Source organism: Diabrotica virgifera, chromosome 6, assembly GCF_917563875.1.
Source record: "Diabrotica virgifera virgifera chromosome 6, PGI_DIABVI_V3a".
NCBI classification, from domain to species: Eukaryota; Metazoa; Arthropoda; class Insecta; order Coleoptera; family Chrysomelidae; genus Diabrotica; species Diabrotica virgifera.
The window spans coordinates 191144425-191170309 of NC_065448.1; the positions used below are offsets into that span (position 1 = coordinate 191144425).

General features: G+C 33.8%; 1 protein-coding gene across 1 annotated transcript in view; it reads right to left on the reverse strand.

Moving 5' to 3' along the window:
- The window catches only part of LOC114329260 (uncharacterized), a 94222-nt gene that overhangs the window by 8247 nt on the left and 60090 nt on the right, over nt 1-25885 (reverse strand). The window contains exons 6-7 of the mRNA XM_050653133.1: nt 17679-18039; nt 13947-13949 (exon numbers count right to left, since the gene is read on the reverse strand). Coding sequence (XP_050509090.1) covers nt 13947-13949; nt 17679-18039 — 364 coding nt within the window. The remainder of the gene's footprint in view (nt 1-13946; nt 13950-17678; nt 18040-25885) is intronic.

The following is a 25885-nucleotide window of genomic DNA, read 5'->3' on the forward strand; positions in this document are numbered from 1 at the left end:
CGCTCTATTTTCCTGTCACCGTGTCACAAAGAAAATTGTCCAGCACAGGTACATGTAATAATTATTATTACATGTACTTGCGCTGGCCAATTTTTTGTGCGACACGGTGACAGGAACATACAGCGTGTTTTATATGTTTGTTCATGGGTATTCTTTCATTTTTCCGACTGTAATACAGTAAAACAATACTGTAAATTTCATTAAGATCGGTTCAATAGATTTTGCAAAATAAATTTTGCAATCCAGCTCTCGCAAAAAAATTCATTTTTTCAAAATGTTACAGGACTGAAAATAAAGCAGATAGCAAGTTTATTTTTTTTTGCCTATAGAAGTGTACTGTACCTTTCATTTGCAATTTTGCAAAATTAAAATCGATTAACACCACGGCGTCAGGAATTTTTTTAAATAAACATTAATTATTGGTGCAACGCGCAGGACAGCGGATAGTTTGCTCTGGTTGGGCATTCCAATGACCTTTGATAATGATTGATACATTTTAATTTTTATTACATTTCGATATAAATAAATAAACTTGTTTATTGCAAAATAAAAACACATACTCTATCCTTTGAAATAACACTTTTATTAGCAAAAACTTTCTTTGTTGATATATTTTAACTTAGAGAATAATAGTTTATTATTTTTAAACATATGCAATTGTTTAAACAATATTTCACAAACAATAATAAAATTAGTTTAACTTTTGTGGAATTAAAATATTAAAATACAACAAAATATAGAGTAAGAAAATAATATATTAGATAAAGATTGGAAGACATTTTGGTGGAAATCAACTTGTGTGAATCGAACACCGCTGTCCTGCGCGTAGCACCAAAAATTAATGTTTATTTAAAAAACTTCCTGACGCCGTGGTAATTAGTCGATTTTAATTTTGCAAATTGCAAATGAAAGGTACAGTACACTTCTATAAGTAAAAAAAAATTCAACTTACTATCTGCTTTATTTTCAGTCCTGTAACATTTTGAAAAAATGAATTTTTTTTGCGAAAGCTGGATTGCAAAATTTATTTTGCAATATCTATTGAACCGATCTTGATGAAATTTACAGTATTGTTTTACTGTATCATAAAGTTTTTCTGGGTGAAAAATCAAGTTCCTAAGTGTAAAATAAATGGTTGAAAAACGTAAAATGCGAATACTTGTTTTTGTATGGTTTTTTCGCAATTATTGCTATTTCGCAGCTAGGGTGACCATTTTTTAAACTTTTAACGCTATATTGTAGCAAATTTAATTATGCTACTTTTATGTCAGTACAACTTTTCTCGGAAATGAATACTTTTAAAGTTATAATCAAAAAACCAAGAAAAAAATCGAATTTTTCCTTTATTTTTTGACATTTTGATTATTTAGACAATGTTCCTGACCTTTTTGAGAGGGAGGATAACTCAAATATTATTATTTGATTTATTTTCAAGCAATTTCTGCAAAAAAATTTGAGTCACCTCTCAACGTCCATCTCAAAACAGATGCGCCCTGGACTATTTGGCTTGATTTGACCATTCAATTTGGGTATCAAATAGAGATGGTATCTCATTTGGCCTGCCTCTTCTTTTTTGGTACATGACGGCCTGTGTTTTGTCAGGATTGATAGCTATTTTCCACTGCACACACCATTCTTGTAGTTCATCAAGAGCTCTTTGTAGATGTCTTGTTGCAAAATCTGGGTGGGTACTGCTAAAAGCTATCGCTTTAGCTATCGCTATCTGCGTATAGACTTATTAACGATCTGGGTTCAGTTGAGGTGTCTGCTGTATATATGGTATATAGATATGGTGACAACACTGCCCCCTGTGGTACACCAGCCTCCATGTTCCCAACTTCGGACAGGGTTGGCCCTATCCGAACTCTGAACCTCCTGTTGGCTAGGTATGACGAGAGAAGACACGTCATCGCCTCACTATAACCATATTGGTTCATTTTATATAGCAGGCCGTCGTGCCAGACCCTGTCGAATGCTTTACTGACTTGAGCCACAATTATTATTGATGTAATGAAAATTTCATTTTGAATAATAAATAATGTTTGACTTCTCTTATTCTCATTCTCAAAAAAAGATTATGGAAGATTTTATAACCTGGTTTTTTTAGGTATGCATTTATTTTCAAAAAATGACATACTTGGCCGAGATCCTATATGCCATATCAATGTGTGGTTGAAGAAATTGATTGAAAGTGGACATACAGATATGGATCATTTCTAAATAAGTAAGTCGCCAGATAACCCATAGTTAAACAGGATGAAGATGATGACAAGAAATCCCTGAAGGACCCTATAAATATTCAAAAGAATGATGATGACTTAGAATTCATAAGGGAATAGCTTTAAAATGGATTATAACTTTAGCTAGATTTATTTGTCAAATCAGTCTATGAGCTGCTAATTAAATTCATTGGAAAAACAAAATTGGACCTTTGAAAGATTTTTTTTGTTGTACTGTCTGAAGCCAACCAACTCTCTACACCACACATCTCAAAGGAAATGGTAAGTTGATATAAGTAAAAACGAAGTTTGAAAAACACTTAAGAGTCAATTATGTAATCCATCTTCTGTATAATAGAGAAAGTCCCCTAGATATCATAAAAACCATTGAAGTCATCATCTACCAACACAACAAAATGGAAGTCAGAATAGATTGGCAACTTACCGAACCTATGGATATAGGCAGCGGAATAAGACAGGGAGACTCATTAACTCCTATGCCCTTCAATTTTAATTATGGATGAAATCATCAAAAGCGTCAACAAATGAAGATGATAGAGAAGAAAGCATTTGACAGAGTAAGACTTTACACATTCACGGACACGCTTTATATATAGACACGCCTTCCTATGGAGTAAGGTCTGGCGCATATTGAACCTAAGCGAGTCACAACCTGCGCTGGTGGGACCGGTGACCTGTGCACTGTGCAGTTATTTTTCTAGCGTGGCGCATATTGATCACAAGCTAACCCGACCGTCGGCTGTCGCCGTAACGAATAGAGACGGGCAAAATAAGTGCAAACGTGTAACGGTTACTATTGATACCGGTTCTCAGTGGTACTGAGTACAAATACTGATTACAAAATACTGATGTATCTGATCCTTGTACTGAATTGAGTAGGCAACTAAAAAACGGTAGTTCCGTACATGTAACTAGTAATGTTTTAAAAATATCTTACACGTACCTAGTAGTCGTAGCGGTATGACTTTCGAAAACATCGAATTTGATAATAAGCGGCTGCATAAAAAGATATCTTACACTGAGTATTCTATTTCTACATACCTATATAATAACAAGCATAAGTTAAACACTGCATTGATTGTGATTGCAAAAACGGTTCGCATGTTTTAAATAAGATTTTTGCTGATTATGTTTTTGCTAAAATATTAAATAACACAAAAAATACAATTCACAACCATCATTTAATTTTTAACGATAAACAAAAGTCTAATAAATATATGATGCTAAGTTTAAAATTGATCGACTTTGTCGATAACAGTGTCATTAATAGATATTTTTTACCATGAATCATTTTCCAATGATTGTGTGGATTTAGAAATACATACTAAACAATTTTTTGATCTGTATAAAGGAGATTATCATGACACATTATGGTACTCCTTATTTTTCAAATAATATGCTCTTGTAAACGCATAACTTTGATTTATTGGCTAAAGCCACACTAACTACAGAGCCGTGCGGTACATCTTTTTAATATGATGCAAGTCTTAGAAATGCCTCCTCTTGAGTATTACAGAAACTTAACTTTTATTTTTATTAAACGAACCTACACAAAATGAAGGACATCTTTTATTTTAAAAGCAAAACATACTTTATAGACCTGGATCCGGCAAACTGAAAATTTGTTCGTAGCTTAACGGTGTCTATTCGGACAAACTTTGATGTACAGGAACATTGGAACAGGGGAAGGTTTAATAGTGGAACAGTTTAAAAATTTGGAACGTCACATTACGAAAACGTCCCATGTATTTTGTCGGACAGAACAAAAAATCGATTTGTTACCCTTTCATTTAACTCTCATGCAAAAATCAGACTGCTATTACTAACAAACATGATTCCTGTTATTTGACATGTTCTTCCTGTTTCACTCATTAAAATGCCCAGTTAGTGATAAACACCAGTCTAATTTTTCCATGAGAGTTTAATGAAATGGTAACAAATCAATTGGAAGTTCTGTCCGACAAAATATATGGAACGTTTTTGTAGTCTGACTTTCCAAATTTTTAACCTGTTCCACAATTAAAACTTCCCCTGTTTCAGTGTTCCCGTACATCAAAGTTTGTCTGACGAGACACCGTTAAGCTATTAACAAATTTTCAGCTTGGTATTAATCAACTTTTTGTTGGTACGCGGGATCTAGGCCTAGAAATACTATGTCACAAATGATGGCGTAATCTATTTTCTATAGGTATAAAATTTTTGTAAATATCATTCATTTCTTAAATCTACACAACATTATCATTAAAAATGATCCATTACTAAAAACCGTTAAGCATATCTGTGAATATCGCATAACCCTCAAATATAATGTGTCATCATACCGGGCTTGTTCATGCTTAAAAATAAAATATGTAGACAAGATATAAATACAGGGTGTCCCGGAAAATAGTGCGTTCCTTAAAGGTATGGGTAGAATGCACCATTTAAAAGAAAACTTTCTTATAAATTTTTTTTCTAAACTCATCTGTTGCCCCAAAAAATTAAAATAATGTATTCCAAAAAAATTACATTTGGCAACACGGCAGTTTTATTTATTTTGACACAGCTTAGATAAAAATATACAAATTGTAAACACAAACAGTCATATCATAATCACCTGTAACCCCAGAATAGGGCTTTTCATCGATTGTCATTTGTTTCGAGCTTCTGTCATGTGTCACATAATATTAATATATCTACGCCATACGTCTTTGGTTTGTATCATTTGTATATACCAATAACGTATGACGTAGATATATTAATATTATGTGACACATGACAGAAGCTCGAAACAAATGACTGTGAATGAAAAGCCCTATAGGTACATCCTATTGTTGTGATATTGGCATGATTTCGATAGCGAGTATCATGATATTATGTTAATTACGTTTAGTGCAAGATTTACAGCAAGGCTATTTACCTCCAAGTAAAATAAGATCTTCAGAGAACCCGAATTTCTGTGTAAAGTGTTATGTGCAGATAAAGTTTATTTTTACGAATGGTGTGTTTAACTTTCGTGGTTGACAAAAGTATGAATTTGTGGGCTGGGAATATTTTTTATAATCATCTAATTGAACCATTCGAACTTCCCAGAAGATTGAATGGAAAAATGCAGGTACTCAAATGTTTGCAACATGTTCTATCGATGCTTCTTGAAGACGTAGCTTTATTGTAATAAAAAATTTTTATGTAAGTTAAAACACTATACAAACCTTATTTATTAGATATTTAATAAACACAAATATTATGCTGTTTTTCTATTACTGTTATCAGTATTTTATCAATGTATATTATGCCTATGATCGATGATTCATGATAGTTGAGTTACAGTAAAATTATTTTAGCACAGAAGGAACGCAGCGCTGCCGGCTGTATTTGCTTTTCTGTGGACATTAATCAAATGCATTAAAATTAATAAATTATTTTTTTGAAAACGGTTGACTTAACAAAAAAAATGTATTAGACTTTTTTGCTCTAAATGGTGCACTTAGCCCATACCTTGAAGGAACGCACTATTTTCCGGGACACCCTGTATACGTAATAGGTAAGCAGTTTTTGCAACGACAATCCAATCACAATCAGTGTTGTTTATAATAATGGTAATGCCGAACGAGTTCTATTAGCTTTTCTACGTCCATCTCAAAAACAAAACCGCAACTGAGAATTGAGTCACGCGTCCCACGACACCAGAAAACTGTACGCCGATGACAAACGTTCGCATGGCTAGACCTGGCACCGTATTGACTGATATTAGGATGCGCAGAACTCTCTACGCAACTCGCAGGTGCCAGGTTGTGTTCGCTTAGGATCAATTTGCGCCGGGACTAAGTGTTTCCATATGCAGTCGTGTCCGTCAATGTGTTAAAGATGTAACCCGTCTTCTGTATAAATGGAAGTCAGAATAGATTAGCAACTTACAGAACCTATACACGTATACAGCGAACTAATGCAGTGGGACTTATTAAGCCCTATGCTCTTCAATTTAATCATGGATAAAATCATCAAAAACGTCAACAAAGAAGAGTATACATAATGGGAAACAAAGAAGTAAAAATAATAGCTTGAGATGAAGATAGTCTGCAAAGACTAGTCCACAGTTTTAATATGCAAATGAATTCAATTTGACAATATTATCTCAGAAAACTAAAACAATAATAATCAGTAAAGAACCAATCAGATGTAAAATAGAAATTGAAGGCATTAGAATTGAACAACTAATGTAAATAAAATAACTAAAATGTAAAAAAATAAGCTAAATAAATAGCTATGTAGACCTGGACGAAGAAGTGAGAAATCAAGTATAAAAAGCAAATTAACTAGCAGGATGCCTTGATAACACTAGGTTTATGGCGAAACAAATATATTAACACTGATGTAAAGTCAACTATAATTTACAATAGTATACACTATTTATACAGCACATATAGGTCAAAGCATAATTATTACTAGCAAACAAGGTAAAATATTACAATTTGCAGATGATATATGCATATATGTAGATCAATTGGAAATAGAACAAGGCAGTAGAAAAATAAATACAGTATTTAAACATCTACAAGAAGACCTAGATCAAATAGCATTAAACATATCAACCAGAAAAACACAAGCTTGTATATTCTCCCGAAAACGAAACATTCCAGAAGTAGTGGAGTTGCAAAATGTCTCGTTTAAAGTTCAACCTAAAGTTAAATATTTGGGTATTATACTGGATAGGAAAATGATTTGGAAAGATCATATTGAGTATATCGCAGCAAGAGCTGACAAAGGGTACAATGCGTTACGAGCAGTAAACTATACAACCTGGGGAGCAGATCCCAACATAGCATTACTAATGTATAGGTCTTATATAAGATCAATATTAGATTACGGATGTTACTTTTACAATCAAGCCGCCAAAACCCATCTTCAAAAAATAGACATCCTTTCAAATAAATGCCTCAGATTATGTATAGGAGCTTTGATGAGTACTCCAATATCAAACCTATGCGTAGAATGTAATGAACCACCGTTATGGTTAAGAAGGAAAACTCTGTGTGAAAAATTTATAACTAAAATGATAACTAAAGAGAGGATAATATGTAACAACTGCCACAAACTTTGTATAAATGACCTAACCACAGAATACTGGAGGAAAAAGCCAACATTACTACTTGCCGAAAGTTACAGTAGATTAAGACAATTTAAAAATAAATTACATACATCAACTCTGTCATCAATGTTTCAGATAAATCTAAACAATATACCAAATATACAACCAACCTACATGAGAGATTACTCGAAATTTCCAGTTTACTTAAGGAATGCCATGTTTAATGTGGATATAGAAACTTTATTTCCGGAACATTACCAAATTTATACCGATACCTCAAAAATGAATTCGAGGGTGGCCGCTGCCGTGTGGAACCCTAGGACAAGGTATAAAGAGGGTATACGACTTAATGAAAATTTTACAACATTTTCAGCAGAACTTATTGCAATACTGAGAGCATTGCAGTATATAAGCAGTATAAACAATAACGAAGAGAAATTCCTAATCCTTACAGACAGCAAAAGTGCTTTACTTAAACTGGAAAGTTTGAAGGATATATCAAACTACATATATATTGATATTATTAAGGCTTATATCGCACTTAAGGATAAGGGCAAACAAATATCATTTTGTTGGGTAAAAGCCCACTCTAACCTTAAACACAATGAAATAGTAGATACTTTAGCTAAGAAGGCTACCGAACAAGAAATTGAAAGTGAATATAAATTAACATTAAATGATGTTTACGCTAATATTACTAGCAATAAAACGAAAACCTGGCAACAATGATATAACAACTCAACAAAAGGGCTATTCTACAAAAACGTACAATTAAATATTCCAGCTAAATCGTGGTTTAATCATTATCACGGCGAAAAAATCGTTGTTTCATATATATGCAGACTTAGATTTGGACACTGCCTAATTCCAGAACACAAATTTAAAATAGGTCTTAGTGATAGTAATCTTTGTGAATGTGGTGAGTTAGGATCTGCAGAACACATGATACTAAACTGTAGACTAAAGATAATCGAAATAAATCATTTCATGAATCAAGTATATAGAGAAACCAATATTGCAAGACCTTTTAATCTAATAACAATATTATCTAGTTTAGACGAACGTGTATATGAGATCCTAATTAAACACATACTTAGTATAAAATTACAATTGTAAACTATAATACCTGTGTTTATCCCATTTGTCTACCTACCTTTCCGTGGTCTAGTCTTGTGTGTGTGCATTGCTCTGAAAGATCCCTGAGCAGAAGTACTCCTTGTTGACATTCCTTATAATACAATTGAAAAAAAAAATAATAAAAAAAAAATAAATAAATAAAAAAAAGAAAAAACAAAGAAATAAAAAAAAAGAAAGAAAAAAAAAGAAAGCAAAAAAAGAAAGAAAAAAAAATATATAAATAATAAAAAAATAAAAAAAAAGAAAATAATAATAATAAAAAAAAACATACAATAAAAAATAATATTGAATAATACTAGAATATATATTTATGATATAGATATAATATGTATATAAATGTGTAATACTGTATGATTGTAGCTAAAGATTAAATTAACCATTTATTGTTATAGAATCTAGGTATATCTTTAAAATACAAAATCTTATTTTAAAAGTAATATGTGAGATAAATATCTGTAGAGCAAAAATAAGTTCGGCTAATGGATTAAGTCCACAGTCAGGAACTTCGATGACACACACACGCACACACACACACAACTATAATTTATAAAGCCAGTGTAGACCAATAATTACATCATCATCATCAGGACTTTTCATTACGGGTGGAATGTTTTCCGCTCTTACTTAGAGCTCTAGGATTCGCTTATTGCGGTGAATTACTCCGAATTCCACGTGTATGTTGTCAAAGTTTGTTGTAGGACTTGGCTTTCGTTACAATTTTCTTCCACTCATTTCGATATGTGCATAGTTCCCTCCAGTTTCTCACTTCCAGAATTTTGATATCTTTCATGACCTGGTCCTCCCATCTCTTTTTGGGTCTTCCCCTAGGTCCTTCAGTTTCTGGTTTCCATCTGGTGATCTTCTTAATCAGTTGGTTATTTTTCCTTCTCTCTATATTTCCTAGCCATCTCAGCCTATGTGCTTCAATAAATCTAACTATATCTTCTCCCTTCACTATGTCTCTTAGATCATGGTTCATTCTTCTTTTCAATTCTCCGTTGTCCATTCTTATCGGGCCCATAATCCTTTTGAGGATTTTCCTTTCAAAAATTCTCAATTTTTCTTCATATTTTTCCGTAAGGCACATTGTCTCAGCTGCGTACGTAACTACTGGTCTGATTGCAACTCTGTATATTCTCAGTTTTGTATTTCTGGATAAGTTCTTGTCCTTCAGAAGCCTAAGATATCTCCAGTATGTTTTGTTGCCTGCTAGTATTCGTTACGTTACTCTTTATCTTCTCTTGTTTTGGCCATTCTCTATTTTTCCCAAATATTTAAATTGTTGGACTCTTTCAAAAGTGTAGTTTTCTATTTTGATTTCTCTCGTCCTGTTATCTTCTCTTCTAAAGCAGAGTAGATATTTTGTTTTCCCTTCGTTAATTTCAAGACTTCTTTTCCGTGCTTTATTTGCCAGGATTGTTACTGCTCCTTTTAATCTTTCCTTGTCTCTTCCCATAAAAACTAAATCATCTGCATATGCAACTATTTGTGTTGAGGAGTGGGCTATAGTTCCTTTAATTTTGCTGGCCTTGACTGTTCCTTCTACTGCTATGTTGAATAATGTGGTTGACAGGGAATCGTCTTGTCGCACTCCTATTTCTATTGCAATTGATTTTGTGCTACCTTCTGTTTTTTTGCTGGTATATCTTGATTTTTCATTTCAATAAATAATTTATTTTTTCCAATACAGTTAAAGGCTTGTCTGAAGTCTATGTTGTGTTCGTGGCATTTTTCGATTGTTTGTGCAACTATGTGGATCGCATCTGTAGTGGATATACCTTCTTTGAATCCTTGCTGGTAGTCCTCAATTTTTTTCTCTGTAAATTGAGTGAGTTTTTGTTTGATGAGGGCTGTTATATATGCATACAATAATTACATATGCATCAGAAATAAGACCCAAAACAGCCACAGAACAAAGATTACTACTAGGAACGACAGAAATAAGAATACTGAAAATACGCTGAGAGATTGAAGGAGAAATGAAGACAGAACAAAATGTAATGTACAGTTTATAAACGAATCGACACTAAATAGAAAAAATATAATAACCACATAAGCAGAATGGGGGAGATAGGAAGGGTAAAAATAGCAAGAGATAAATCACCGATTGGTAGAAGAAGTAACGGCGGGCCGCGCAAAAAAAAATGGAGTGACAACTTTCCATAGAGGTAGCAATTCGCCAATGAACAAACAGAATTTTTTAGAAAGAGAAGGAAGAAGAACATAAAAAGGAGCAATATTACGAAAGATGCATAAGATTTATTCCATATTAGACAAGGCGAAAACGGCGGGTTCGTTGGAGAAAATATTCCCATGAGATTTTTTTGCATAATTACATTCGTGAGACATCCCAGAATAAGGTTCAAGAAGTCGCCCACGTGAAAATGTGTCCAAATTTTTTTTAATAATTTTTTTAATCAAATTTCAAAAATCAAAATTTCGGTCCAGGACCAAACAATTTTTTTAGATGTTTTATACCATTCTGGACAAAAAAGCTCTCTTATAATTTTTCTCTAAAGTTGATCGTTCTCGAGTTATAAGCAATGTAAAATTGAAAAAAAAAACGAAAATTGGCGATTTTCAAGGCTTAATAACTCGATTAAAAGTTATTATTAATAAAGTCAGAAAGTGACTAAATCAAAGCTTAAAGCCCCCCTACAAGATCCTGCAGAAATTTTTGTAATTATTTTATTACTAAGCTGATATTTTTAAGTAATAATAATGAGCGCCATGCACGTATTAGGCGGCCGTCAATGTGAGTGCGAGAGAGATGCCATTCCGGCAGTCAATGGTGCATCTTACTCGCACTCACATTTACAGCCACGTCAATACGATCTTACCGCTCATTGTTAGGAATTAAAAATAACAGCCCAAGTAGCAATTTGTCGACGCGACAACGTTATCTACCGCGTGGCAACGTTTTCTTACAACGTTGTTATTGCCTAGAAGACGACCCTATTCTGCACTGATTTGGTGGACGATTTTTGAGTTGTCTTAACGTTGCCTAGACAACCTCCTGTTTAAGCAACATCGTTTCGTACGCGTTGCATAAGACAACTGAAGCGACTATAAAAAGCACCTGCGCGTGCAATGGTTGCTCAAGGAGTCAGACTAGTTATGTTTTTTTACCTATATTTTTAACACCTGTATGGTGAATGCGAAAACCAAAAAGTAAACTGTTTTGACATCGTATTCGGTATTTAAATTTATATAAATACATAAAAGACTTATGACCTGATGTGAAATTTATAAACGCATCTCAGATTACCGTCAAATATGGATATTTCACCTTTAAAAAACACACGCGCTCCTTTTTTTATGACATTTTTGACAAAAAATATGCAAATTTAAAAAATAAAATTTTAATATAAAAGTCAAAATTTATGTTAAAGATGTTCTGTATAAATTTAATGTATTTATGGTGCTTTTAACCTTCGGAGTACGGAGATTATTTGACTTACTTAGATTACGATGATGGGTCAAGCGTGACCCATTCTCATTTTATTTATAAGGATGTTTTAAATAGTCAGTATTAATAAACGGTATCTTTAATTCAACAAAAAACAAACAAACATAACAATTATAATCCTAAATTATCGTATTCAAATTTTTTAAGATGGTTTCCCATGGGCATATACTAATTCGCTCCGGCGGGCGGCCAGATTTTAATACCTTACAGAAAACGGGCATAGGTAAATTCGCTCCGGCCATATATTTGAATACGTATACCCGTAAACAGAGACGGCTGCGATTTACGTGTACCTACAAACATATTGAAAATATTCTTCGAAATCCGAAAACCGGGTCAGGACTGACCCGGCATCATAGATGTTACGTAGAGGAAAAACTGTAATTAGCATGTTCACGAATTATATACGAAAAAATATATTGAAACAAATAAGGAGAACTTATGATCAATCGGATCTGTAAAAAAATTATTTCATAAAATATTAAGAAATAAGTGAATTTCGGGTCACGCTTGACCCAGTCTTCGTACTCCGAAGGTTAAAGATATCAGAAAATGCCTGAGTTTTTTATATTCTGTGTTTTCATTTTCTTTACATCCCAAAAATCTCAAGTAAAACCAAAATGGCGCATTAAACAATATTACCAATATTACTAAAAAATACCTTATAACCAACCTTAGACGGATACGACAACTTATAAGTCCAATCGCCAACCAAACCCGGCTGCGCCGACTATCAAAACCATTTTAGAACGCACCCTCTTATTGGGTGACAGAGGTCATGTGACCAGTGTCAAAAGTGTATCATTCTCATTAACAGTGTTGCCACATTTAGTAGATTTCTACTTTTTTGGTAGATTTTTGATATTTTTTAAAAAAAATTCTATAGTTTATTTTTTAACCAGGAGGAGTCAACTTAAAAGGCAGATTCACGCCTAAGAAAGTCACTAGAATAATAACCAAATACATCTTCTTTTTTGGTTGATCATGTCGGCCCTCAACGGTAATCCATGAATATTATATTATATTAATACGTCGCTAAAGAGTTCTAAAAACGACTGCTTTTTATATAAAAGCAGACTAACAATCTAAAAATTAAAGGAATAACACAAAAAATCGCCGGTATATCTTAACTAACCTATGAAATTCCACTAGGGTCAAAATTTGATAAATGTCATTAGTGTCAAAATTTTATAAGAGTGGAGTAAACTTGCCTGCAGTTGGACCAATTACAAACAAGCATTACAGCGCGGTAAATTTGAATCACTCCTGTTGGTTAAAAACAAACCATTAGTAGGCAATATTTTTTAGTAGATTTTTGGTATATTTCAACAGAATTTGAACCATTTTTTTCGAATCATGAGGAAACTATAATAAGTATTTTTGAAAAATTTAAACGCAGAATGAAAGACTGTATTATTTAGAAAAACCAAAACGTTTCTTTTGAACGAGATATTTGGAATTAAAAGTCACACTAAATTTTTTCTTTTTTTCACCTCTGTAACTTATTAAAATAAACATTATAGAAGTTTTCAGGGACTTTCGGTCCTCGGTAATAACTTAATCTTTCTTTGTGCGTTTAAATTTTTCAAAAATAGTTATTAGTTTTCTAAGGATTCGCAAAAAATGAAAACATTTAGAATACATTGAACATTTTAACAGACGACATTTTGCGCCTATCCCCTTAAGTTAGCTGTTGTTTTTATTATAAAAAATCCCAAATATATCCCAAAAATCCTTAAGTATATTTTAGTTTTTGATTTAGTAGATTTTAGCTAAAAAATGGTAATTACCAGTTGGTGGTTTGGAATAATTAGGTTTCCAATTTAGTGGAATTCCTCTTGGGACATTTAGCACGGATGTGCATATCATTGTATTACTGTATATTTACATGGCCTAAAAAGGATCTACTGATTTTGTGAAAACAAAACTACTGAAAGAGTAAAAACTGACCTGGCAACCCTGTCTACGAAAGCTGATACAAAGATTAGGTTATCAAATCTCAAATCTACTGATAAAACAATGGAATGGAAACCAGCTATTAAAAAAACAAATAAACAGGTTGTTAAATAAATCGAAAATTTCCATCAAAATAAAATATATAATAATATGAAAAAAATAAGGTTATAAAGTAAATTCTTTTTCTCCTAGTTGCCGCAAACGTGTCACACCTCTAGAACAACACAAGGGTCGTGACGTGACAGATAACTACTCAACTACAACTACAGAGTCGGCCAGGGCATAAATTAGTTTAGCATTATAACATTTTTAACTCCGTTGTGATTGTTGAAAAAACTGAACCACACTGAACTGTGATATTATGTAGTTGTCACAATCATTGTGACACAATGGTAATAAATTAGTTGCCCGTATAACTAAAGGTTGTAACATCGTAATGTCAGTCGGGGTAGGGGACGTTGGCCGAAACAACTGAAAATGCTCTCAGGCAACGTTGTATACAGTGCATTTGTTTGTACTGACAACCAATGCGTCGAAAAATTGCTACTTGGGAGCTTAGTAATAAATTAAAGCCCCATTTTAAAATCATGTAGGGTAGGCTTTAAACTTTGATTTAGCTACTTTCTAATTTTCTGGTATAATATCACAAGAGAGTGAGAATAAATTGAAAATAATGCGACAGTTTTTCGAAAATTTATTGTCTCGCAATAGACACGAGAGTCCGCAGAGCTCGAGTGGCTATTGCCCAATGACAACAAATTTGCGTAAAAATGAAGCATTATTTTCTTATTTATTCTTACTGTCGTGTGATATTCGTAAGATTATTTTTTCATACGTATATTACGAATATTTTCTTAAATGTGACAGTTGTCAAAACTATTAAACTGGTTGCCATTAAGGCTATGGGTACATAATTCGCAAATATTTTACGTGTATCCCTACTTTTTCTGTCTTTACACGGCAAATTACGTGTAGTAAAATTCACACTAGTATGGATATGTAAACATTACTAGAATGTCATTCTACTTGAAAATGTCATCATTAATTTAAAGAGATGGGATTTGAATGTTCTTGGATAACTGTTATTTTTATAATTGGAAATTAGTAATTCAGTTAATAAATGTGATAATTTTTTCACTAACTATATATTCAGTGATTGTAATAATTTATTTGTACAACAAAGACTAATACTCAATCGAGAAAAGAAGAAAAGTGTTAAAGTGATTTTTTAATAATATATTGTTATGGAACGCTTACAATTTTGAACATTTTAACAACAAAATACTTGGATCACAGAATATATTATCCTGATGTATTCTCTGCTTGGATCTTCCACAAATAATACACAATAAATAACTTTTTATTAAGTTCACGTCTTAAATCAATTATTTATCAAATACACTATATTTCAATAATATTTAATCAATAACTCAACATATTCCCGATGCAATGTCAAATATTTAAAATTGTCACTGATTGTCAGTGTCTGACTGACAATATATGCTGACAATATTATATTCGGCTGAGTGCGTTGTAAGACAAAGATAGATTTGGAAAATATTACGACGGCATTGTGTTTATTTTTTTCGAATCCTGAAAAAACCAATAAATATTTTTGAAAAATTTAAACGCAGAATGAAAGACTAAATTATTACCGAGGGCCGAAAGTCCCTTAGAATAAATAAAAAGTTTATTTTGAATGATATATTTGAAATTAAAAATCACACTAAATTTTCTCTTAGTTTTTCACCCCTGTAACTTATTAAAATAAACATTATAGAAGTTCTCAGGGACTTTCGGCCCTCGCTAATAACGTGATCTTTCATTCTGCGTTTAAATTTTTCAAAAATACTTATTAGTTTTCTCAGGATTCGAAAAAAATTAATCCCCATTTGAATAGTATTGCAGCCGAAAATACGTACCGATCCTCTTAAACAGAAAAAATCTACTTAAAATAGTTATTTTCCTAACAAGTGCAGAAAGTCGTACTTTTCCGCACGCGACTGCAGTTTGCCGAAAGACGCAAAGCGGGAGTTCGGCAAGCAGTCGAGTGCGGAAAAAAGACTTTCTGCAAGCGTTAGGAACAATATTTTTTCTACGAGTCTTTAAAAAATGACCAAATATTAATCAATTAATTTAATTAATATGACTATTTCACTAGACTGTTTTAACTGATAAAACGTCATAGCAACGCATCATTTCCTACTGACAAAACTCCGTAGCGACGTGATTTCTCAGCGACAAAATTATGACAGTTCCGTCACGAAAGTGTCTGGTAATAACAAATAAATAAAGATTATATTTCGTTGATATAATGCATTAATTGTCTCGTGAAATAGTCTTGTCGAATATCATTCGAGAGAAAATTATTTACCGGCAAAATTTTCTCCTGGTTTCATTCAAGTTCGTTGCCTTTTGGTAATTTTCGCTTATGAAATTTTGAAAAAATCACTCGACTGACGTCTCGTGATTTAAGTCAAAATTTAATTCGCAGAAATTGCCAGGCAACAAACTTTCATACCAGTCGAAAATATTGCCAGCAAAATTTTTTCTCTTGTGATATTATATACGAAAATACATACACAAATTAATTCTTTGACAAGGTTGTCAGAACCAAACTTTCAGCATAATCGGTTAGTATGACGACGATCTTGGTTTCCATGACGACGATTCAAAACCACTGTTATTGTGTACTGATTTGACTTTGGAATATTATATCAAAATTATTTTATTTCATCGAATTCTCGCGTTAATTTCATTAAAACATGAACACAATAAGATATATTTGAAATAAATTACTAAATAATATCTAAATATTAGTTTATTGCATGTATTATAATTACTTTAAGGCCATATTAACATATCTAAATTAACACGCGTGCGGAAAAGTAAAATGCGTGCGGAAAAGTAAAACGCGTGCGGAAAAGTAAAACGCGTGCGGAAAAGTAAAACCTTCTAAACTAAAACGCGTGTGCGAAAGTAGACATTTTTGCACGCTCGTAAAAAAAAAATTTATCGGTAATTTTCTACAGTAGATAATTCTGAGTATAATTTTAATCTGATTGGACAGAATTAAACACGTGATCAAATATCTTACTATACGATTGGAAGTTAAAATAATCAAAAAATAATCATAATAACAATTTTTAACCGAGTTAATGGCAAACCGAGTTCAAAATGGCCATAATATTCGCGTTTTTTTAAATATAAATTGCTTATAACTCGCAAACGATCAACTTTACGGAAAAATTACAAGAGACCTTTTTTGTCCAAAATGGTCCAAAAAACCTAAAAAAAATATGGTCTACGGACCAAAGATATTTATTTTTAAAATTTGATTAAAAAAAATTTTTTAAAAAAATTTGGACCAATTTTCGCGTGGGCGACTTCTTGAACCTTATTCTGGGGTGTTTTACGAATGTGATTATGCAAAAAAAATCTCATGGGAACATTTTTTCCAACGAACCCGCCGTTTTAGCCTTGTCTATATAGAAAAAAATCGATTGACAAAAAAGAAGATATATTGAAATTTCAGAATTTTCTTTTTCATTGAAATATTAAAGTCTTGAAGGTTAAAAAATATATGTAAAAATCATGTTGACTGTGTAAGTGCTGGTTGTAAATGAGCAAATAATAAAAAGAGAAAGAGAATGAACTAATTAAGTTCTTGCTTAGTTTTGTCATTTAGTTAGAGTTAAGTTTTATTGGCATAATAATATTTCAGCCTTTTAAGACGTTTTTATATAGACCTATTTTCCTTAGCATTAACAAAGTGAACAATGGTGGACTATATTTAATCTCCACACACCTGGAAGAATCCGGAGAACGCGGTCCATGAGTTCTTGCAGCTACACTTGTTGATTGTCTTCGTAAAGTCCTTCGGCCTCTTCTGACAGGGCTAAGATCTCGGTCTCCAGATCGGTCAGGACTAAGATGCGATCTGGAATCTCGTCTACCCCCTCTAGAAGCAGAATCTGGGCTTAGCGAGTCCCTTCGTGCTTTTCTTCCACTTTCATCTACATCAGGACTTAGGGCTGGTTGTTGTGGTTGGGATCCACGACGATTCCAACCTCCAGGAGGAAGACAGCTCTCGTCATATGCTGTATTTTGACGTTGAAGACGAGAATGTTTGCGTTCAGGACTTGCGTGTGATCTGGAATCTCTTCGACCTAAAAGAAAAACAAATTTGATTTAGAAAAAAATTGTAAGATTTTTAAGACATTTTTTTAGGAACAAAACTAATCGTTTTAAATAATTGATGGATTCGACCGTTACTTGATGGAAGTTCATTTTATCCAACAATAAAAAACTTTCCTTTTCTATACTTCCACAAAATTTATTATAACTATGTTACTACAGCTGTTTCGGCAGAATGCCTTTCTCAAGTGATTTAGTTTACTATGGGTTTGCCTTGTTAAAGTCTTTAACTGAAGAGGTTGAGGAGTAGGGAGCTGTTTGTCTCGAGTTGGTCATTCAGAATTATATCTGTAATTTTTTAATTCATTAATTTCCATAGATTCTAATAAAGATAGCTTAAGGCCTTTATTTTGAATATGGAGAATTTGAAACTCTTCATTAAAAGAATGATTATGATCTAGAAGGAGAAGTGTGTATGTAAAAGTGTCTGTTTTCTATTGCTGAAAACCCTTTTGTGTTCTGCTATCCGTTTGTCAATGGTTCTGCCAGTTTGACCGATGTAAGTTTTCGGACAGTCACCACAAGTTAGTTTGTAGACACCACTCTGTAGTTGTTTTCTCTTTCGGCTCTTATTGTTCTTAATATATTTGCTTAAGTTGTTGTTAGTTCTGAAAGCTCGTGTTATTCCTGTCTTTTTTCACGTATCTGGTTATTTTTGTTGTTATCTTGCCAGTACTGGTATATAGAGCAGAAGGTACTGGGTTCTTTCTATGGTGGTGGATAGACTAATTTCAGGGCTTTCTTATGTAGTTTTTGGTTTAAAATTTCATTAATCTCGAATCTTTAAAAAAATTCCTTATAGTGCCACTTTTGTTTTACATAAAATTTCTGATTATTAGAATAAAAAGTCAAGTTAATATTTACCTTAATGATAAAAAAAGAGAAAAATAAAACGAAATTGTGTCATATTAAAAAGAAAAATCGTTTATTTGGTAAAAGTAAACACACTATTAATAATACTTAATGAAACTTAACATTTTAAATTTACGTGAAAACCGGCACTAAAGAAAAAATGTCACTTTTTTACTTACAACGACGTGCTTCTCCCTCAACAATCCGCCGGAAACCGACACGAAACCGATAGAGTGCCACTTTTTAAATTACCACATTGACAAAACACCTAAAAGTCAAAAGTGACACTAGCGACTTCTAGGAGAAACGATGCGAGCTATTAGAACAGGAGTCTCTGCAATAGGAGCGTTTTGTCAAAAGTAATGCAGATATCGCTATAACTAAAAATTGATGTTTTCAGTATAGTGCCACTTTTGTTTTCAAGGTGCGATACGTGAACAAGAAGTAGAACTAGTGGAAAAGTACTTTTACGTGGGTCATGCAATCAGAATTGGCTGAGATAACCAAACATGCGAAATAAAAAGAAGATTAACTCTTGCTTGGGCAGCTTACGGTGTTTTGAGAGACATATTTAGGAGCAGTATACCGATCGGTTTAAAAAGACAAGTATTTGACCAATGTGTGTTGCCGTTAATGACATATGGAGCAGAGACACTGACTCTAACCAAGGCAACAGCGTCGAAAATGAGGGCTGCTCAAAGGCGTATGGAAAGATCCATGCTGGGCGTAACCCTATGGGATAAAATAAGAAATGAAGATCTCAGACAAAGAACCGGTATCGCAGATGTTATAGAACGTATCACCAGGCTCAAATGGAACTGGGCAGGACACGTCGCCAGGCTGAAAGATTCAAGTTGGACACGAAAGCTGATGGAATGGAGACCAAGAGAAGATAAACGAAGTAGAGGAAGGCCGCTTACACGATGGACAGATGATATCAGTCGAATTAGTAAAAACTGGCAACAATCAGCACAAAACCGTGAAGTGTGGAAACAATTGGGAGAGACCTATATCCAGCAGTGGACGTGAATTGGTTGGATGATGATGATGATTATCTTGTTTGCTCGGTACGGCATTTTATTTCTTGTTGAGGATTCCATTGGTCATTCACCATCAGCAGGCCGAACATATTTTGATTATTTAACTGGGCCGATGAGACAAAAAGACTGTGGACGACCGAAACTTAGAGGACAAGTCAACCTAGAAAAAATTTTGATATATAGATTGAACAGAAGATAATAGTGTCACATTGGTAAGGAATCCAGGTCATCAGGGAATACGCGAAAATTAAAGCAATGGCATTTGACCTTAAAATTGTTAACGGCTAAATTTTTAAACCTTGCTTATATTAAGCAATTAACCACAGTTTGGTTGTAATGACCATTACATTTTTATCTAAAAAATACTTGACGTTTCAAATTCCACTCAGGAAACCGTTTTCAAAAGATTAATGAGAAATATTAATTGTTGAAAAAAGATGTGTATACCGACATTAGTTGTTGTTGTTGAATTTATGGTATATCAAATTCAACAAATTGAGGTTTGAGTATGTACTTGCCTATGTTGGTTGTAAATAATAGCCAGCTTAATAAATAAATAAATAAATAAATAGAATAGAAATAAAAAGAAAATAAATGAGGGTGGAAGTTTTTATGAGCTATGATATATCCAATTCTGATTATTTTGGGTATTTGTGGAATAATTCATATTGCTATTTTGTGTTGGTACTGGGTCTTTGTGCAATAATTCATATAATTCAACTTTATAATATTTTTTAGGTAAAAATGTAACTAATTGCCATTATAACCAAACTGTGAATAATCCCACATAAACATAACATTTAACTTAGACATGCCACCAGACAACAGTTTTGAAAAGCATAAATTTGGGTTCGTGACTTTGAAATCCCAGCAAGGTAATAATTTTAAATTGAACAGAGGGCATAATAATTCATATCAAATCAATGGCATAATAACTACCATAATTATGTCAAGTGGTACAGAACTGTGTGTCTCTCTCTCCTGTCGTTTCCCCATTACTGAGGATCGTGATTTCTTCCAATATTCCTAACAATGTTTCTCCATTGGTCTCTATCTTCAGCTGCTCTAAGAGCTGCGCAGAATGAGTTTCCAGCTGAATGCTTTATTTGGTCAGACCATCTAGTTGGTGATCGTCCTCTTGATCTTCTCCCCGGAACGTTTCCAGAAACAATTAATCTCTCAAAACTGTCGTCACCTCTGCGAACTACGTGACCAAAGAATTGCAGAATTCGTTGCAGACATATTGTGGACAGCCTTTTTTTAATATTGAGTTGGTTTAGAATGGAAACGTTTGTCCTATGAGCTGTCCAAGGTATGCGCAGCATTCTTCTCCAGCACCACATCTCAAAGGCATCCATTTTTTGGCGCTCGCATGCGCGAAGAGTCCAAGTCTCTGCTCCGCATAGAAATATTGAGAATACAAGGGCATTCACCAGTCTCATCTTGATATTTTGAGAGATAGATCTGTCTTTCCAAACTTTAGTTAGGCGACTCATCGCATTTTTTGCCATACCAATACGTCTCCGAACTTCTGCTTCACAGTTACCATCGTTAGTTATACTAGACCCGAGATAGACAAAGGTGTTTACTATCTGGTATTCCTGTAATATGTTAGTCAGTTGAATAGTATCAAATCTGTCGACCACCATTATTTTTGTCTTAGCTTTATTGATTTTCAGACCAACTCTATTGCTTTCGTACTCAACTCTTCGCAGAAGATCAAACATTTCTTGCTCATTTGCTGCTATAAGTGTAGTGTCATCAGCAAATCTTAAATTGGAGATTTTCTTACCAGCTACTGTTACTCCACCGGCCCATCCTTTTAAAACCATCCTCATGACATGTTCACCATAAATGTTAAATAAGTCAGGTGACAACACGCATCCTTGTCTAACACCTCTCTCGGTCTTGAATTGGTTTGAGAACTTCTGATCTAGTCGTACTGTCGCTATATTAGACTGGTATAGATTTTTAATAAGTGTCACCAGGTGCATTGGTGCGCCCATTTCTATTAAAATTGACCACAGATTTATCCAGCTTACACAATCAAATGCCTTTTGGTAGTCAACGAAGCATATAATCATAGGTACTTGAAATTCTCTAGACTTTTCAATGAGTTGTCTCAGGTTCAGGATTTGTTCCCTTGTACCTTTACCCTTTACAAACCCCGCTTGTTCCTGAGGTGTTTGGTAATGTAGATAGGTTTTTAATCTGTTTTTGATGATATGCAACAAGATTTTACTAGCATGTGTTATTAGTGACAGTGTGCGGTAGTTTTCACATCTGGTAGTAGTTCCTTTTTTGTGTAGTGGGATATAAATTGAGGTACACCAATCAGATGGCCATTTTCCTGAATTCCAAACAGCGACACAGATAGAATGGATGATATGTAATCCTTTGTCACCTAGTAACTGTAGTATTTCTCATGGTATTGAATCAATGCCTGGGGATTTATTTCCCTTTAGTGATTTAATTGCATCTTTGACTTCAGCGAGTAAGACAGTAGGTTCTCTAGGGTAGTCAGAAGGCCACTGATTTTCTGCTGATACCTCGTTATTTTTATATAGCTCGCCACAGTAGTTTCGCCATGTTTCCAATATTTCATCAGTATCGGTCTTTAAATTACCTTCCTTATCTATTACAGACCACGTTTGAGGTTTAAACTCTCTGGTAAGGAGTTTGATCTTCTGGAATAAGTCACTCGGTTCATTTCGACAGCCATGTTCCTCTATCTCTCTGCATATTTGAGAGATGTAATCAGCTTTATCTTTGCGGCACTGTTTTCTGATTTCTCTCGATAACGCTCTGTATTCATCGTTTGTTCCGTATCTAGTTTTATGTGCTTTTCTGCGTTGAATCACAGTCCACGTATTATCGGATATCCATGGCTTACGGCCAGTGGAAACCGCTGCCTCACAGTCTTTTGCAGCCTCGATTACCTTATCTTTGAGATAGATCCAAGTGCTCTCAGGGTCATTATCTACTTGGTCTAAAGAAAGAGCATCTTCTAGGTTTTGTCGGAAGTCATTGATTTTTGATGGACTTAGAAACATGACTTTTCTCTGGGGTCTTCTTTTGGGGACTTTAAAACGAAGTCGAACGTTCAATACCAAGAGTTGATGATCGCTTTCACAGTCTGCGCCAGGATATGTTTTACAGTTGATGGACGACGATTTCCATCTTGATCTTATTAAGATGTAGTCTATTTGATTCCTTGTTCGTCCATCTGGGCTGCGCCATGTGTATAATCTCCGTGGATGATGTTGATATAATGTGTTTGTAATTGTAAGATGTTGTTCTACACAGAACTCCACTAGACGGTCACCATTCTCATTTCTCTGTCCTAGTCCATTTTTGCCCAGCACTCCTTCAATATTTTCATTAGATGACCCCACTTTGGCGTTAAAATCTCCTAAAATTATGACGAGTTCACGATTCGGAATAGCGCGAACAGTTTCTTCTAAACAACCATAGAACCTGTTGATGTCTTCTTCTTGTGCAGCTGTTGTAGGAGCGTATACCTGGACAAGGTGTAGGGTATTGGTGGATATTCTCATTTTAAGGGATATTATCCTGTCATCAATAGTATTATATCCAATTACGCAGTCGTTAAGTTTAGAGGGTACAATTATTGCGACTCCATTTGTACTTTTGATATCTGGGCCTGAAAAATAGACGACGTTGCCAGCAGTTGTTTTAAAATGCCCTTTTCCTCTCCAGTGAGCTTCTGAGAGTCCCAGTACCGAAAGATTGTGGTCTGCCATTTCTTTTTCAATTATGTGTAACTCTCCAGGATTTTGGATCAGTCCCTGGACGTTCCATGTACCAATTCGCTGACATTTTCTTAAATTAAATGAAAATTTGGATTCAGTCGCACAATTTCTGCCAGGTGCCTGATCCCTCACACCTTGGCAGCGGGTAGCAAATTTCACACCATCCGACCCGGAACCGAGATGGCGCCGAGCGTGAGTCGGGTCGCTACACATTCCATCTTCACTTGCCGAAATTGTCATCGTTATGGGAAGAAATTCTCTTGGGAAAATAGTGCAGTGGTTTCCCTTTGCCTTCTGCACCGCTGTATATGTGCCGTTTCTGTGGCTATCATTCTCGCCGCATGGTCAGTTTTGTAACAGCCAGCTGCGTGTGAATAATAATAAATAATATTTTTCTATTCAAGAACTTCAAACCGAATAGGTTAAGTGTATACCACAACACTTCATTTTTTCCCTCCTCTACAATCCTTTAGAAGCAGGACGAAGGCGGAAGATGTAATTGGAGGAATTTAGCAAATGAAAGTGAACTGGGTAGGACACGTGGCACGATAAAAAATCGAAAGGTGGACGAGAAACATTGTACAGCTGGTTCCTAGAAAAACTGATACGACTCTTAATATTTGATCATTTTGAGCAGAGTATTTGATTGGTTTGACATTATATTATATTTACATAATTATACTATATTTATTATGACAGACAAATAATAAAATAAACAAACAAACAACTGATTATATATATGTTAATTCATAAATTGTAATAAGGTCTAACTTTTGATATTATTTTGAATTCTTGCAGTTTTCGCATCTTCAAAAGGATTCTCTTCTAATCTCTCCAAAAGCGTATGATCTTCATAAGCGGTACATATTTTTGGTCTTCCAGAACCTTGCTTTCTTTCGAGAGTTTCTTGTTCTCTCCATCTTTTAATAATATTAAAAACTGTTATTCTGCTTACTTTAAAATGGCTCTTTACAGCAGATAGTGACCAACCATCTTCTAGTTACGTTACAATTCTTGCTTTTAGTTCTTAGCTAGCATGTGGAGCCATTTTTGAGGTTGAACCAACGAACTGAGAGTACTGATGGAATGGCCCCGTCCCATTCAAACAGTGAAGCGAGATTTCGGCCAACATACAAGAGAGAGGTCCTAGAGAGAAACAAAAAAGGGTCAGGTAAAATTTGACAGGCCGTGTAATTTGAGTTGCCTATATAAACTGATATCGGCGAAATAATGGACCTCATATTATTAACTTGAATTCTGATTGGCAGTATTTCAAATTGTATATATTTTTGTATTTACAGGGTAAATAGAGTACAGAGTACCATCCTTGGATAAGTTTTCACATTTTTTCAAAATTGGGTAAAAACAATAAATCTTCTGGTTCTTGGAAGAAGTAAAACAACTTCTCGTTTTTATAATGTATTTTCTGTTCTCTCTAATTTCGACTATTTCACCTATTCTGCTCCATAGTTGATTTCTCTTATCTTGAATCCTTACTTTAGTACGTATTTTAATTGAATCTGATTTTTTAGCATGATTGCTGTAATACACAACTGCTTTTTCTTTTGCATTTCTCTGTGTTCCATATTTTAAACTTTCGTGTGCAACTTCATTGAAAAAGCTTTATAAATAATAAAGAATTAAATTCAGAAGAATTAAATTGTGGCCCATTTTCCTAGCGTTATTGAACTGTGTGTTGCCTAACTTTGGCGTGATAAGTCTGAAAAATGAATTATATTTTTACAAAATTTTGGAATATGTTTAACTCGTAGAACAATTTTAACAGTCTTTTTCATTACAGATTTTAATACTCCACAAATAGTTTCTCATGTCTTTTGATGTAAAATAATTATTCCTACAACCTACAACTACCACCAGAGTTACCAGATCTGATTTTATAAAATCCCCACTTAGAAACTGACCCTCAATTCATGTAAATTTAAATTTTTGCCGCATTTTAATAAATTAGTAGTCAAATGTAGAAAACAGTGAACCAAAACTATACTACTTATCAACAGAGGGTCCTGGAAATAATTCATAGGTCCTATCTTCTTCGAATATATGAGAGTATAATATACAGTTAGTTCTATATGTACATTCGCAAATTTAATTTCCCATCACCCCTTAAAATCTTCCATAATTTTCCTCCAAAA